Source organism: Pan paniscus, chromosome 12, assembly GCF_029289425.2.
Source record: "Pan paniscus chromosome 12, NHGRI_mPanPan1-v2.0_pri, whole genome shotgun sequence".
NCBI lineage: Eukaryota > Metazoa > Chordata > Mammalia > Primates > Hominidae > Pan > Pan paniscus.
Window position 1 is genome coordinate 15633035 of NC_073261.2, and position 15440 is coordinate 15648474.

Here is a 15440-nt window from a genome sequence, read left to right on the forward strand (position 1 = left end):
ACAAACTTCCTACAGTCCCTCATAAATTACCCACATCAGCCCTGCGCCTTGCATCTTTTACTCTCCTTTAGATAAAGAACACCCTGGGGCCTCTCCCCTTCCTGTTCCCCGATGCTCACGGTATCTACCCGAGCACATTGTAAAAGCGCCCTTCTCCTTCCCATCGTTGCCCAAATTCCACAGGGCCGCCAGGCACTCACTCGCCTGTCTTGCGCACCGGCTCCACCTGTAGGCAATCGCTGGCTGTGGAGAGCCTGCTCAGAGCAGAAATGGGGCAGACTTAGAGGTGCTGGGTGCTTGCGCTCCTTCCCAGCTGCTCTCCCTCCACGAGGGATAGAGTTGGTCGAGAATGCCCTGGCTCTCTCGCCCTCCGCACGTGCCCTGCGGGGAGGCGTGTGTCCTAGGCGTATTGCGGTGGTCCTCTGTAGGGCACGGCTGCAGTTGTCCACAGCTGTAACTTGCTCATCAAGGCATCTTCTGTTGGCTTCCTTCCTTTCCCTGACTACCGATGTTTCTTGGGATCACCTCCCAAAAAAACTACTGTACTTGTGCTCAAATTCTTGTTCCAGGGGGCACCGTTTGGGGGAACTCGAGCCGAGACGCTGTGTTTGCCGCTCTTCACAGCTGATCACCTTGAAAGTGACGTCCACTCCCACCATGCTCCATCAATTCCTCCTGCGACTCCTACTGACGACTCCTGCGCCACTGGTGGCTTCTCTCTGCCACTCCACAACCGTGGATCTCATTAGGAACACCAGTGACCTTTGAATTTCCAAATCCAGAAGCTACCTTTTTCCTTTTTCTCACTTTTTGTAGTGAGCACCATCTCCAAAAAAAAAAATTTGAAAGAAGATCCTATGATCAATTTTTGCAAATGAATTTGACGTGTGGACAAAATAGACTACTTCCTTGAAAAATCCAGTTTACCAAAATGACACAGAAATACAAAATCTGAATAATTTCACACCTATTAAAGAGATTGATTCTATTCGCAGATAACATATATGTAGAAAATTCTACCAAAAAAACCCTTAAGGACTACCCACACATACATACCCACGAAATGTTAGAATTTATTATAAACAAATTAGAATTAATAGAATTAATAAACAAATTCAGCAAACTTTTGGAACAGCCCAAAATAATCCAAGAAAAAATTAAGAAAACAATTTCATTTATAGTACCATCAAATAACCCGTTAAGGGAAAATTTGAAAAAAATAAAACTGTCACTTTTCCCATATGATATGGTTCCATACATAGTGGATCCTAAAGAACCTATACTAATTGAATGAATAACTGAACATTGTAAAGTCACTAGATACAAGGTATATATACAGATATAAATTGTATTTCTATACGTCAACAAAGAAATAGAAAAATTTTTTAAAAGATACGATTTACAGTAGCATCAATATAAATGTGAAATAATTAGGAGTATCTAATGAAAGCTGTGCATTGCCTCTACACTGAAAATTACAAAGCATAATCGAGAGAAAATTTAAAAGCATAAAATAAATGAAAGGATGTACCATGTTCATGACTGAAAGACTCAAAATTGTTAAGGTGTCAAATTGATCTATAGATTCAATACAATCCCAAACAAAATCTCTGCAGAGCCATTCATGGAAATTGACAAGGTAATTCAAAAATTTATATAGAAATGCAAGGGACTGGCTGGGCGCGGTGGCTCATGCCTGTAATCCCAGCACTTTGAGAGGCCGAGGCGGGCAAATTGCCCGAGGTCAGGAGTTCGAGACCAGTCTGGGCAACATGGTGAAACCCCAGTTCTACTAAAAGTACAAAAAAATTAGCCGGCCATATGTTTTTTAAAACAGACTGAAAATCTTTCTAAAGATTTTCATGGTGGCATGATTTTTAAGATTTTTAAGATTTTAAGATTCCATGGTGGCATGCACCTGTAATCCCAGCTACTCGGGAGGCTGAGGCAGGAGAATTACTTGAACTGGGGAGGTAGAGGTTGCAATGAGCTGAAGATTGCGCCATTCCACTCCAGCCTGGGCGACAGAGCGAGACTCCAACTCAAAAAGAAAAAAAAGAAAAAAGAAAAAGAAACTCCGACTCAAAAAGAAAAAAAAAAAAAGAATAGCAAAGGTAATCTTTAAGAAAGTTGGAGGATTTACACTACCAGGTATCAAGACCTGACTATCAAAGTTATAGTATGTAAGTTCAAAGCTGCAGCAATTAAGGAAGCATGGTTTTAGCATAAGAAGGGAAAAATTAACCAATGTAACAAACAGACCAATGTAACCCATGTAGGGAAAACCCATTTTAAGTTGTTTGGGGGTCTAAGTATAGGACACAAAGAAAAGACATGAAGGGAGGAGTAGTTCAGGATTTTGAGGCTTGCTTTTTAGGAGCACCACTCTTAAGCCCACGTAAGAAAACTTTAGAGGCTCTCACTCCGGCCCTGCTCTAGCCACATTCTTCCCTACAGATGAGACGTTTGTGAGGTCAAGGACTTAATGGCCACCAGGAGACTGTCACCCTCCCAGTTTCTAGGATGTGCCAGATATCCGGGAACCAGAATTCACCGTCCAAAGATCAAAGCCCTGCTCAGGCTTCCTCCCCGGGCCCATGTCCCAAGGGTCAGTGGCACTGCTGGTGTGCGCACCCATAGGCCTGGGCAGTGGCCAAGGGACGGCTGTTTGGGGGTGAGGAGGAATGGATGATCAGCTGTGAAGAGCAGTGTCCTCGCTTGAGTTCCTCAAAAAGGTGGCCCTGGAACTCACAATTGCATTGTATGTATGTTATAAACAACTTGCTTTATAACAAAGGTGACATTGCAGATGAGTAGGGGCAGAGATGGGCTTACAGATGGAGCTGGGTCAAGGATATCCATATGGAAAACTAAATAAACCTTGACTCCTATCACATGCTGTACTCAAAAATCAATTGCAAATGCGTTATGATGGAATACATTTAAAAGTGAAAGGTAAAGCAATAAAGCTTGCTGGGTGGGCAAAGTGACTCATGCCTATAATCCCAGCACTTTGGGAGGTGAGGTGTTAGGATCGCTTAAGCCCAAAAGTTCAAGGCTACAGTGAATTCTGATCGTGCCACTGCACTCCAGCCTGGGCGACAGAGCAAGACCTCATCTTAAAAAAAAGGACTTTTAGAAGAAAACAGGAGAAAATCTTTATGATCTTACACTAGGTAAATATTTCTTAAGAGGACGCAAAAATCTCTATGAATAAAGGGAAAAAATATGAATGGTCAGTCTTAACAAGTCTCATTCATCAAAAGACACCATCAAAATAAATAGGAAAGCCATAGAATAGGATATATATGTGTGTGTGTGTGTGTATATATGTACATACATATGTGTATGACAAAGGACTCATATCTGGGATATAGAAGGGATTACAAATTAAGAATTAAAAACTGGTAAGCCAATGAACAAAAGAACTGAGTTGAATATTCATAAGAGACAACCTAAGAAGTAAGCCCTGAGCAAAGAGAAGATTTGGAGAAGAGTCATACTGAGAAAGTCAATAAGGGATATGTTTGGCTAAAAAGCAGGCCCACATCTAATAGTTGTATACACATGGGAACCACATGTCTCAGTGTCTACCGTATATCTGAGTATTTAAAAGTTACAGACCAAGCCAATAAGCTGCTAAATAAAATGTCTCTCTTGCTACTTTACAATCATACTTTTATAAGGATGACCTGCAAGGGCAGGATTTTTAGAATTCTCAGACTCATAAGAGTTCCATGTCAGAGCCTGGTAATACTGGGAGAGATGGCCTTGGCCCCTGACCATAGCTCAGCCCCGTTTCTTCCCATCCCTGACTCCAGCCTGCACCACAGAGGCTGTGCATGCTTGCATGGCCTCTTCCTCACCACAGTGAGAAAGTCCAAGCTCCACCCATACATCATCCCCCACAAACAGTCACCCTTTGGCCACTTCCCAGGCCTAGGGGTGCACACACCAGCATTGCCACTGACACCTGGGACATGGGCCCAGGGAGGAAGCCTGCACAGGGCCAGGAAATAGGCTTTGATCTTTGGACAGTGAATTCTGGTTCCCAGGTATCTGGCATAGCCTAGAAAGTGTGAGGGTAACAGTCTCCAGGTGGCCATAGCACCTTGACCTCAAGAATGTCTCATCTGTAGGGAAGAATGTGGCTAGAGCAGAGCTGGAGTGAGAGCCTCTAGAGCTTTCTTACATGGGCCTAAGAGTGGTGCTCCTAGGAAGCAAGCCTTAAAATCCTGAACTACTCCTCCCTCCATCTCTCTTCTTTGTATCCTATACTTGGACCCCAAAACAACTTAAAATGGGTTTTCCCTCACCCCTACCACCACCACAATCACTCCATGCCTTGCTTACTGTAACTACTTCATAGCTACTCTTCTTGTTCTAGCCCCTCCACCTCTCCCACCTTCCCTGAACACTACCACCAAATTAATCTTTCTAAAGCACAGCATTCATCCAGTCTGTCCACACATCAAATACTGCAGGGGCTCATTGAAGCCAGAACCCCGTTTCAAATTCATGGCTTTTTTTTTTTTTTTTTTTTTTTGAGATGGAGTCTCGCTCTGTCACCCAGGCTGGAGTGCAGTGGCGTGATCTTGGCTCACTGCAACCTCTGCCTACTGGGGTCAAGCAATTCTCCTGCCTCAGCCTCCCAAGTAGCTGGGATCACAGGTGTGTACAATCATCCCAGGCTAATTTTTGTATTTTTAGTAGAGACGGGGTTTTACAATGTTGGCCAGGCTGGTCTCGAACTCCTGACCTCAGATGATCCACCCACCTTGGCCTCCCAAAGAGCTGGAGTACAGGCGTGAGCCACCGCGTCTGCCCGAATTCATGGCTTTTCATTAGGCCTTTCCACTGTATCTTTCCTGCCACATCTACCACATTCCCTCAACCAAATTGAAATGCCCTGATCATCATCAAGGTCAAATAACAGTTTGTCAGATGGAGTTTTAATGTTGAATGTGTATTAACCCTTCCAAAATGATCCACCTACTAGATGGATCATAAAAATCTCTATTCATCCAAACCTTTAATTAGCCAACATTTTCTATCTCACAGTCACACCGAATAAAACATTTATTATTTCTTCAGCCTGAGAGCTTGGTTGCTCTTAAGCACTTTTTTTTTTTTTTTTTTTGGGACAGAGTCTTGCTCTGTCACCCAGGCCAGAGTGCAATGGCGTGATCTTGGCTCACTGCAACCTCCGCCTCCCGGGTTCAAGCAATTATTCCTCTTCAGCCTCCCAAGTAGCTGGGATTACATGCACCCACCACCACGCCCAGCTAAATTTTGTACTTTTAGTGGAGATGGTGTTTCACCATGTTGGCCAGTCTGGTCTCAAATTCCTGGCCTCAGGTGATCTGCCCACCTCGGCTTCCCAAAGTGCTGGGATTACAGGCGTGAGCCACTGTGCCTGGTCCCCTTGGATATCTTGCTGCACAAGTGTTTATGGATAATGAGTGTCTTTTTAATACAAAGTTTCTGCATGAGCTCTCCTTATTCAGCCTGTAAGTCCCAGCTATGCCCATTCTTCCACAAGAGTGGATTTGGGCCCTTTAATGACAGCTTGAGCTTGTCCAGCAGGGAAAGGCCCTGGAAGGAAGGGTGGTTCTGTATGCAGTTCCTGGAATACACTTCTTCCAGTGAAGTGTCAGGGAAGAGACACAGCCAGGTTATCAATGGTGTGTGGAATGGGAGTACACCTGAATATGGACATCCCAGAGGGAGAATGGGGGAGCTCTGCACCCCTCCACAAACACCCACATGCACCTCTACCAAAGATTTCAACCCCTCTGGAGACAGTTTTCTCAGCTCAAGCAAACTGTTCCCCTCTTTGCTCTCTTATCATTTAAAATTCCCCAAAGCGGGGCTGGAATTTCTCAAGAGTATATTCCAGGCCACCCAGAGCTCGAGACATGGAAAGAGGCTTTAAACTCCAGAACCAGGACCTGGGTTTTGGGATGGTGTCAATCAGAAATCATGAGGACTGAGGTTTCCAAGGGGACGATGGAGCTTGTAGCCACTTTAGTTGGAAAGTAACTGTGTCTGGGCTTGTAATTCTGCACAGGCCGTGTGACAAAGCGATGAAGACAGTGGTGCTCTGGGGCCAACCAGGCCTAACATCCCATATCTGCAGTTACTCTAACATCCCATATCTGCAGTTACTCTCTGTGTGACTCGAAATAGGTTTCTTGACCACTCTGGGCCTCAAATTCTGTCTTTCAGGAATGGACTAATGATGTCACAATTGTGAGGATGAAATGACATGTAAAATGCCTAATAAGTTTTATTGGGGCTCTGAAGAAACTCCCCAGGCCTCCACAAACACGTTTATTGGAGGTCTGAAGGAACTCCCCAAACCTCAGTAGTTTAACAGGAGACAAGATAAGGGTGATCAACCCAGTACCCGGAGACCCATTTAAATTAAGCAAACTTCATTAGGCACCAGAGGAAGGTCTTCAGGACTCAGATCTTAGTTATAAATTAAAATAAATTAATCACATATGTCTTTAGAAGGCATGCACACTTACATGTAGACATATAGCTTAGAAGGTAGATAAGCTCTGAAAAATTTTGTCATTTTGAGTTGGTTTGGTGATAATTTCCAGGCCCTCTGAATGTAACCAGTTACAGAAATAAAACTTCTCTTCCTCCCCAGTTCATCTGCATCTTGTTATTGGGCCACGGGAAATAGCAGCCCGACCCTCAGTTTAGTCCAGGAACAGTCACATTGGGGAAAGTTCTAGGGGAGGCCATGGGACAAACTATATCTGTCACCTGTCTGAATCTTAGTAGCCCGTAGCCAAAATATGCCTCTAGAAGATGAAGAGCAGTTCACAGCCTCCTTGCAGAAATGACCAGCAACTCTGTTTGTAGCTTTTATGAACTTTCATCAAGGCATTCTCAAACCTTACAGTTCTTAACATTAGATAGCCAAAATGCTTTGCCCAAAACCCATGATCCCATCTTCTACACCTGGACTCTCAGCATCATACCCCTTAATACCTGCAAAGGCAGACAGGTATCCTCCATTGCATGGAGGAAATAAGCTTTGTATAGTTGGTCATCAATACTCTGAGTCCAAGGTTAGTACAGGAAATGTCTTTATTGACAGCATTCAATTGCTTTTCAATTAGTAGAAAATCGTTTCTGAGTAGGAAAATGAAATTTGCTTTTCCTTTAATCTGCCTCAAGCACTTAGTACTTGGATTTGTAACTACTGATATTCATGTCTGTCTCCAAAATAAGATGATAGGCTGACCTGAAGAGAGTGCAGTGTTCAGTTTTGTTCCACTAGAACCTAGTATAGAGACTCATACCTCAGAACAACTCAGTAATGGCCTGTTGTGTGAGTGTACAGATGAATGAACATTATTTCTGTCCTCAACAAGTTAACATTCTAGATACATGCAAAAATAGCTGCAAAAAGTTACAAACAAGAAAGTAAAGTGGAAGCTATACTAGGAATTCCTAATACCAGTTCTCCTGACTGTATCAAAATTACCTTTAAAAACAGTGACCCCATTCCAGAACATTCTAATTAACTAGTTGCAAGTTGGAATCTAGAATTTGATATTATGGGCAAGCATTTCAGATTAATCCTCTTGTCAAAGGGTAGGAAACCGGTAGAAATAAAGTACTAGGATAACTTAGAGAAACAGTTCATTAGTACAGCATTTGTTGGGCTGACAAGGTACAACAGTTTGCAGAAGATCCCTAGTATCCAAATGTCATTTCCAGTGGATTTACTATTTAATTTTACCCAACAAGTAATATCTTCTACAATGAGGTTACTGACATCTTGTAACGTCTTTCACTGTCCCTGGGAAAATAAGATAGGCTGTCCCCCAGGAAGTCCATGATGGTAACCAGCTGTAGACTTTGGGTTGGGTACACTAGAGCCAGGAGTGTACTCTGGAGCAGAAGATTCAGCACAGTGGGGCACCTCAATGGGGCCTGCAGCATTTGAGGAAGGAATATAAGGATGCTGTGTGCCTTGTGGTAAGAAAGCCAAGTGGAGTGGAAATGAGGGACCATTCATAGTGGAAAGACCAGGGGGAGTGGGACTGAGGGACCCTCACTCATGGGAAAATCACGTGGGTAGGCTTAAGAACCATTCACTATAGAAAGGTTAGGTGGAATGGGTGCAGGGTCTGTCATGGACTTCTTTGATGTCCTACAGGGATGCCGGGAGACTGGAAGAACCACTTTACTGAGGCTATGAATGAGAACTTTGATAAGCATTATGAAAAGAAGATGGCAGGGTCCACACTGAACTTCTGCCTGGAGATCTGAGAGGAACAACAACAAACTAAGTGACAGAGACTATGCCAACTATTTCGCCTTTTATTCTGTTGAGCAAGGAATTGTGACTGAATGTGGAGCTTATGAGCTTCAGTCCATCTCCTATAGTGTGGCTAGTTTGCTATAATATTAAAACATGATTTAAAATATCAACAAACCAGTTACTCCATTAAATAAAATAAGAGAATTAGAGAGCAGAGTCCGCCTACATGAGTTTTTTTGTTTGTTTGTTTTTTAAGTACAGGTATGTTTTATTGTGCATGACAGATAAAGCAAAAACAAACAATTGCATCATGCATTCCCATGTGTGATCCCAAGTAGATTTCACAAGAAAATTATGCATAGGTATTACAAGCCCCATTGTTAAGAGAAAATGTAACAGCTTGAAGTGTACATTCTATACTTTTATGTATAAATAATAACTTCCAAGAGAAAAGAGCTGATAAGTACATTTCAGAGTCACCATTTCTGTAATAGAATGATATAAAAATAAATTACTACTGCAAAATATCAATCAATTGCAAAATGATTACTGCTCTACTTTTGGCTTGTAACTAATTTTCTCAATCGAAAGAGTTTGAGTTGGAGAAATTAGTCAGTGAGTACTCCTGTAAAAAATCTTCCCATGATATAAATAAAATGCTTAATGTATCTAATCTATAAATTGAGATCTGGGACAAATGCACCATGACTATGCATTGCCATTCTCTTAATAACTATGCATTGCCATTCTCTTAATAAAGAGTCTCTGTTGCATCACTCTAACAATAGACCTCAGATAACAAATATGACCTCAGATTTAATATAAACTTAGTGCTTCAACCATGCCCCAGTGAAGACCTGGTTTTTGATATGACCAAGTACAATTGTCTTATTAGAAGAGAAGGTCGTGAGGGGCCTTAGTGAGTAGGTGGATGCCAACAGGGCTGATGGCCTCAGAGATGACAGCGTGTAACATGGAAGAAAGGGGGGAAATTTGGAAAGACTTAAACTCAGAAATAAAATTAAAGAAGTGTGAAAAGGTATTTCAATTAACATCTTGAAAGGAAATCAGGAACAATATACATAGCTCCCAGTGCACAGAGCAAAGTAACCTCCCTGTGGTTGTGATCATTGTCTCTACCTTATCGTAGTGACAAGGCAGTGCTATTGTTACGCCAGGCAAAGGGGAAATGACATCCTATTCTCTAGTCAACTGGATGGAAGACAAACTCAAAGGTAAAAAATAGATGATGAGATTTTAAGAAAAGAGAGCAGCTGGTCCCTAAGGCCTGCTGTAAGGAAGCAGAGAGGATGAAGAGGGGGGCATTTGAACCAGCCCAGAGGGGACCCTGGGGTGAAAGTTCCCCATCAGGCATCACCCCACTGCCTACATCCAGCCAGATAACCCAACCACCTGAATTACCATCCTCATATTTAGTTGGTGATCCAGAGAAGAGATTTCCTCTAGTATTCCTTAAAGGTATAGCAAGAAAAAAAGAGATTCCTTGATCACTCCTGCCTTGTCAATGCACTGGAAGACTGGTTCACAGGGCTACTGTGCTTTGTAATTGGAGACATGAGAATCCATAATGATTAGAGAGCTCGGGCCCCAGGTACTGTCAGAGTCCACAGTCGACCTCAGAGAGGAGGAGGCAGATTAAAGGAAAAGCAAATTTCATTTTCCTACTCAGAAATGATTTTCTACTAATTGAAAAGCAATTGAATGCTGTCAATAAAGACATTTCCTGTACTAACCTTGGACTCAGAGTATTGATGACCAACTATACAAAGCTTATAGCTAGGGTTTTGAACTACAGGGATAGACTAAAGATGAGTGTTCAAAGCTGCTCAGAGGATGCACGAGCCTTCAAAGGGAAGTTCATGGTTGAGGTGGGTATTGTAATCAAAGTGACCAGCACCATCAGCATCACCTGAGTACTTGAGAGAAAGGCAAATTTGAGGGCTACTACTGGATCTATGGAATCAGTATCTTGGAGTGGGGACCAGCAATCAGAGCTTTAGCAAGGCCTGCAGGGGTTCTAATGTGACTCAAGTTTCAGAACCACTGACATTGGCTGTCTGCAAACAGGCAGGGTGAAGGGAGCAGAGATTCAAAATTTAACTGAAATGAGTCACTTCTGCCTGAAAATTAGGTTGAAAATTATTTTAGCATGTAGGGTAGAAAATTTTTTAGAGTTCAGTTAAGGAAAAGAAACGCCACCAACCTTTCCTCATAAATTTTGAGATGGAGTGATTGAATATGTGAGCAGGTACCGCAGTGTGGTTGGCCATGGGATTATCCTTCATTACATCAAATGAGGTATGGTGGACAATCTTGTTTATAACATCACCTGACAAAGTTTTCTCCAAGAATTCCAACACCTTGTGGATCTCATGTTTTGGATTCTGATCATGGGAGAAAAAGGCATTGTGAAGAGGGAGGAAAGAAGAAGAACTTGGCCAATTAAAGACACAGCTTTTTAACAGAATAACATTGTCAGGAGGGTTTCTGGGTCTGACCTATAAGTCTCAGTGCCACTTACTTTTTTAATATCCTCGTAGAAGAGGTAGAGGATCTGGTGCTTGTCTTTTGCAGCCCACCATCCTTTCACATGTTCAAACCAGGACCCGCCAATAACTGGAAGAAGTCAGAGCACTGTTAGTTCCCAGTACTGGGACAAAACCCAAGGCTATAAAGTAAATTAGTGCTCCTTTGAAATAAGCTTCTGTAACTTTCGTTCTGGTTCCTTAATGAAGTGGAAATAATTTTCTAGTAATAAAATTTGTCTATATGGTGTAAAGCAGAGATTTATAGTACACATTTATTATATGTGACTTTGCACACATTGACTATATCTTGTGACATGTCTTAAAACATTCGGCAATAAAATTCTTCCCCTGTTCCTGGTAAACCATGTTTAGTTTCAGACTCAACTAATTCAGGCCATCCTATAAATGGGTAGGGTCCTCCTGCTGCTTTCCCTGTATAGCTGCACTATGCAGTTTGCAAGTTCCTCTTCCAAAAGAGACTCAGCAGCAGCAGAAAGAGGGGTGCCCTCCAGGAGAACTTCTATTTCCAGCTGAGGCTGTGTCTACGTAGTAAACATGGGATGCATTTTCTTTTCACTAGTTGGTAAGAGAATGAGTGGACACCTGAGTTAGCCAGCACCATATTTTATCCCAGGGATGTTTTAGTGTCCCTGATAGGTCGTAACTTCTGGCAGCTTCCTGGTTTGGTTCTGGGCAGTCATTATAAACACAGGAGCTATCTTTATTCAGGGTGAGCTATGTTGCAAGCATTGTGCTAAGTGGATGTGAAGATTTGTCTGAAGGATGATGGAAAACATTCTCCAGAGGAAAATGACCACAGACCAAGTGAGCAAGTGTGTGAAATGCTCTCTTTTGAATCAGGACAAACAGAGATGTAAGTTTGCAGTGACTCGAACTTTGGCATGTGTCATGGTGACTGGTATCTGTGTCAGCCAGGTTCTCCAGAGACACAGAGCAATAGGCAAATCCAGAGAATACATTAGTTCATCCTTATGCACAGGGGATATATCACATGACCCCCAGCGGATGCCTGAAACCACAGATACTACCAAATTATATTATAATAGTGTTTATGTTTTTTCCTATACATAGATGTGTATATTACTTTAATTTTTATATTAGGCACTGTGAGTGAATTACAACAAAACTAATGATAAAACAGAGCTTCTATAACAATATTCTCTAATATATTTACATCTATGTGAATGTAATCTCCCTCTCTCTATCCTTCTTTCTCTTGAAAGACTGTAATATTTTTGGATTGGGGTTGATTGTGGGTGACTAAAACTGCAGAAAGGGAAACCAAGTATAAAGGGGACTCATCCATGTATATGTATGTATGTGCATGTTTTACATATATGCATAATATATATGTGCACACATATAATTTTATTTTTTTTTGAGGTTTCATTAGGGTGTTCTATACATAAGATCATGTCAAGACACCCTCAGACCACAGGGGGCTGCCAAGAGCCCGGCCCAGTGCAGCTCCAGCGCCCACGTCGCCAAGGATACACAGTGCTGACGCAATACTCACTCAAGTTCGTCACAGTGGTTCTCCGCCGGCTACACCGCTGCGTGACTGGCTGGCAGGCACTTTCCTCTTGGAAGTGGCGAGTGCTGCGGGACTGAGCGGTGCTCTCACGCGTCTCGGGAGCCAGGTTGGCGGCGCGATGAGGCGCAGCAAGGCTGACGTGGAGCGGTACGTCGCCTCGGTGCTGGGCTGCACCCCGTCGCCTCGAGAGGTGAGTGGGTTTCGAACAGACCGGCGGTCTCGACCCGGCCGGGCGGCGGCGGCGGTCTCTGGACCCGGCCGGGCGGCGGCGGCGGCGGCGGCGGTCTCTGGACCCGGCCGGGCGGCGGCGGCGGCGGTCTCTGGACCCGGCCGGGCGGCGGCGGTGGTCTCTGGACCCGGCCGGGCGGCGGCGGCGGCGGCGGTGGTCTCTGGACCCGGCCGGGCGGCGGCGGCGGCGGCGGCGGTCTCTGGACCCGGCCGGGCGGCGGCGGCGGCGGCGGTCTCTGGACCCGGCCGGGCGGCGGCGGCGGCGGTCTCTGGACCCGGCCGGGCGGCGGCGGTGGTCTCTGGACCCGGCCGGGCGGCGGCGGCGGCGGCGGTGGTCTCTGGACCCGGCCGGGCGGCGGCGGCGGCGGCGGTGGTCTCTGGACCCGGCCGGGCGGCGGCGGCGGCGGCGGTGGTCTCTGGACCCGGCCGGGCGGCGGCGGCGGCGGCGGTGGTCTCTGGACCCGGCCGGGCGGCGGCGGCGGCGGCGGCGGTCTCTGGACCCGGCCGGGCGGCGGCGGCGGCGGTCTCTGGACCCGGCCGGGCGGCGGCGGCGGCGGTCTCTGGACCCGGCCGGGCGGCGGCGGCGGCGGTCTCTGGACCCGGCCGGGCGGCGGCGGCGGCGGTCTCTGGACCCGGCCGGGCGGCGGCGGCGGCGGCGGCGGTCTCTGGACCCGGCCGGGCGGCGGCGGCGGCGGCGGCGGCGGTCTCTGGACCCGGCCGGGCGGCGGCGGCGGCGGCGGCGGTCTCTGGACCCGGCCGGGCGGCGGCGGCGGCGGCGGCGGTCTCTGGACCCGGCCGGGCGGCGGCGGCGGCGGTCTCTGGACCCGGCCGGGCGGCAGTGGCCCCGACTCGGCCGGGCGGCGGGGGCCTCGATGGCTCAGGCGTCATGGCTCCCGACGGGCGCTGCTCCCTGGCGCGCTCTGTTGAGGCGCCGGCCGGCTAGCGCAGTCCTGTGGGCGGCGTGGCGCTTGCAAGCGCAGGAAGAGTCCTGGGGGGACCGCGGTGGGCGGGAGACCGTTGGCGTCGGCGCTTCCTCTTTCTCCCGGCTTGTTCCCGACGGTGCTCGCTCCTGGGCCCGTCCTGGCCCGGGCTTTCTGGCCGATTGCGCGCCCCGTAGTACCCGCGCGGCCTAGTTCTCGGGGGCTTGGGCACCCGGGTGCTTTATTGGCGGGTTTCTTCCCATCTCCTGGCGGCGGAGGTCGTACTTCCTTGGCCTGGAGGAACCCAGTGGGGACTGACGCAGCTCCGGGTGAGCTTTGGCGGCTGTGTCGAGTGACAACGTAGGCATCTCAGCGCGGACATTTGCAGTGGCTGACCAGCCAGGCTGGTCTCAAACTCCTGACCTCAGGTGATCCGCCCACTTCGGCCTCCCAAAGTGCTGGGATTACAGGCATGAGCCGCTGCACCCAGCTCTATTTTTTGTTTTGTGATAGGAAATTATAAAACATGGAATTATGCATTTGTCAGGCTTTAACTACTTTTGAAAAAATGTTGGAAAATATTTCTGTGTGAAACATAAAACAACTTTTAATTTTTTTTTAGAAGTCAATGAAAGGATTCTATTTTGCAAAGCTGTATTATGAAGCTAAAGAATATGATCTTGCTAAAAAGTAAGTACAAACCGTAACATGTATTCTTTTTTTTAAAATCAATGCCTTTTCTCATTTTCTTCTTTGAAATAGGTAAAAATATGTTCTTAGTAGTTCTTCCTAAGTGTATTCTGGAATAAGGGATTTATCACTCAGACTGATGCTAAGGACCAGCCTAGATTCCATTGAGATTGAAACTGCAATTAGTGTTTTCTGCATGCTGCTGCTTTATACCAAGGGCAAGAAATTGTTTGGCTTAAAACGCTTTTTCTAAAAATTGTCTTCTGTTGGAGTAAAAGAGGACCATGCTTATATCTTAATTTGTTTTTGGTTAGATATCTGATACCTTAATCAGATGGAAAATAGCAATGAATAAAAAACTAAACTGTAATTGTAAGGCAGGAGAATAGCTTGTATAAAAGATCTTTAATTGACACAATATGTGATGCTGTAAGGCTCTATCCTAGGGATAAGAAGCTTGGTGATTCTGATTTCCTGGCTGGGAGTGGATTAAAGCAGGAAATTAAGAGGGAGTCAGGCTTTTTTTTTTTTTTTAGGCAGTGTCTGTCTCTCTTGCTCAGGCAGGAGTGCAGCAGCTGGCTCCATCTTTGCTCACTGTAACCTCTGCCTTCTGGGCTCAAGCGATCTTCCCACCTCAGCGCCCCAAGTAGCTGGGGATACAGATGCGCACCACCACGTGGACCTGGCTAAGGTTTGCATTTTTTGGTAGAGACAGGTGTCACTATGTTGCCCAGGCTAGTCTTGAACTTCTGAGCACAGCAGTCTGCCTGCCTCGGCCTCCCATAGTGTTGGGACTACAGGTGTGTGTTACTGCTCCCAGCTGGGAGGCAGGCTTTTAAAGGCATCCAAAGGAAGATGGAAATGCTGGTAAGAAAGGAAAATGGTGGTACATAAATTATGTAACTAGCAGCACTGTGACTGTTAACTCTTGTACCTTTTTACTGTGAGACTTTAATCCCTTAGTTTGGGTCTGGCCTAATTTCTCTGATGGTAATACTGTCAAGGAACCTAGAGGATGTTTACTTATTTTAGTTGTTACTTGATTTGAGAAATGGAAATTTCCTGTATTTGGTACTGTAATTAGTAATTTTTCTTCTGTTCGATTTTAGCTGGATATATAGTACTGTTAGAAATTACTTTCTTGCTTAAAGGGTAAGTGTATTTCCCTTTGTTGTTTGGGAAATTGTTGCTGTTTAGTATTTTGCATT

General features: G+C 45.6%; 1 protein-coding gene across 3 annotated transcripts in view; it reads left to right on the top strand.

The window, feature by feature from the left end:
- Positions 1-12240: 12240 nt before the first annotated feature.
- RGPD8 (RANBP2 like and GRIP domain containing 8) overlaps positions 12241-15440 on the top strand; it is a 57765-nt gene continuing 54565 nt past the window's right edge. Inside the window, exons 1-2 of one of the 3 annotated variants that reach the window (XM_055107412.2) lie at positions 12241-12584; positions 14165-14232. In XM_055107412.2, coding sequence (XP_054963387.1) covers positions 12513-12584; positions 14165-14232 — 140 coding nt within the window. In that variant the 5' untranslated portion in view covers positions 12241-12512. The remainder of the gene's footprint in view (positions 12585-14164; positions 14233-15440) is intronic. The other 2 variants (XM_055107410.2, XM_055107411.2) reach the window with 2 other exon arrangements.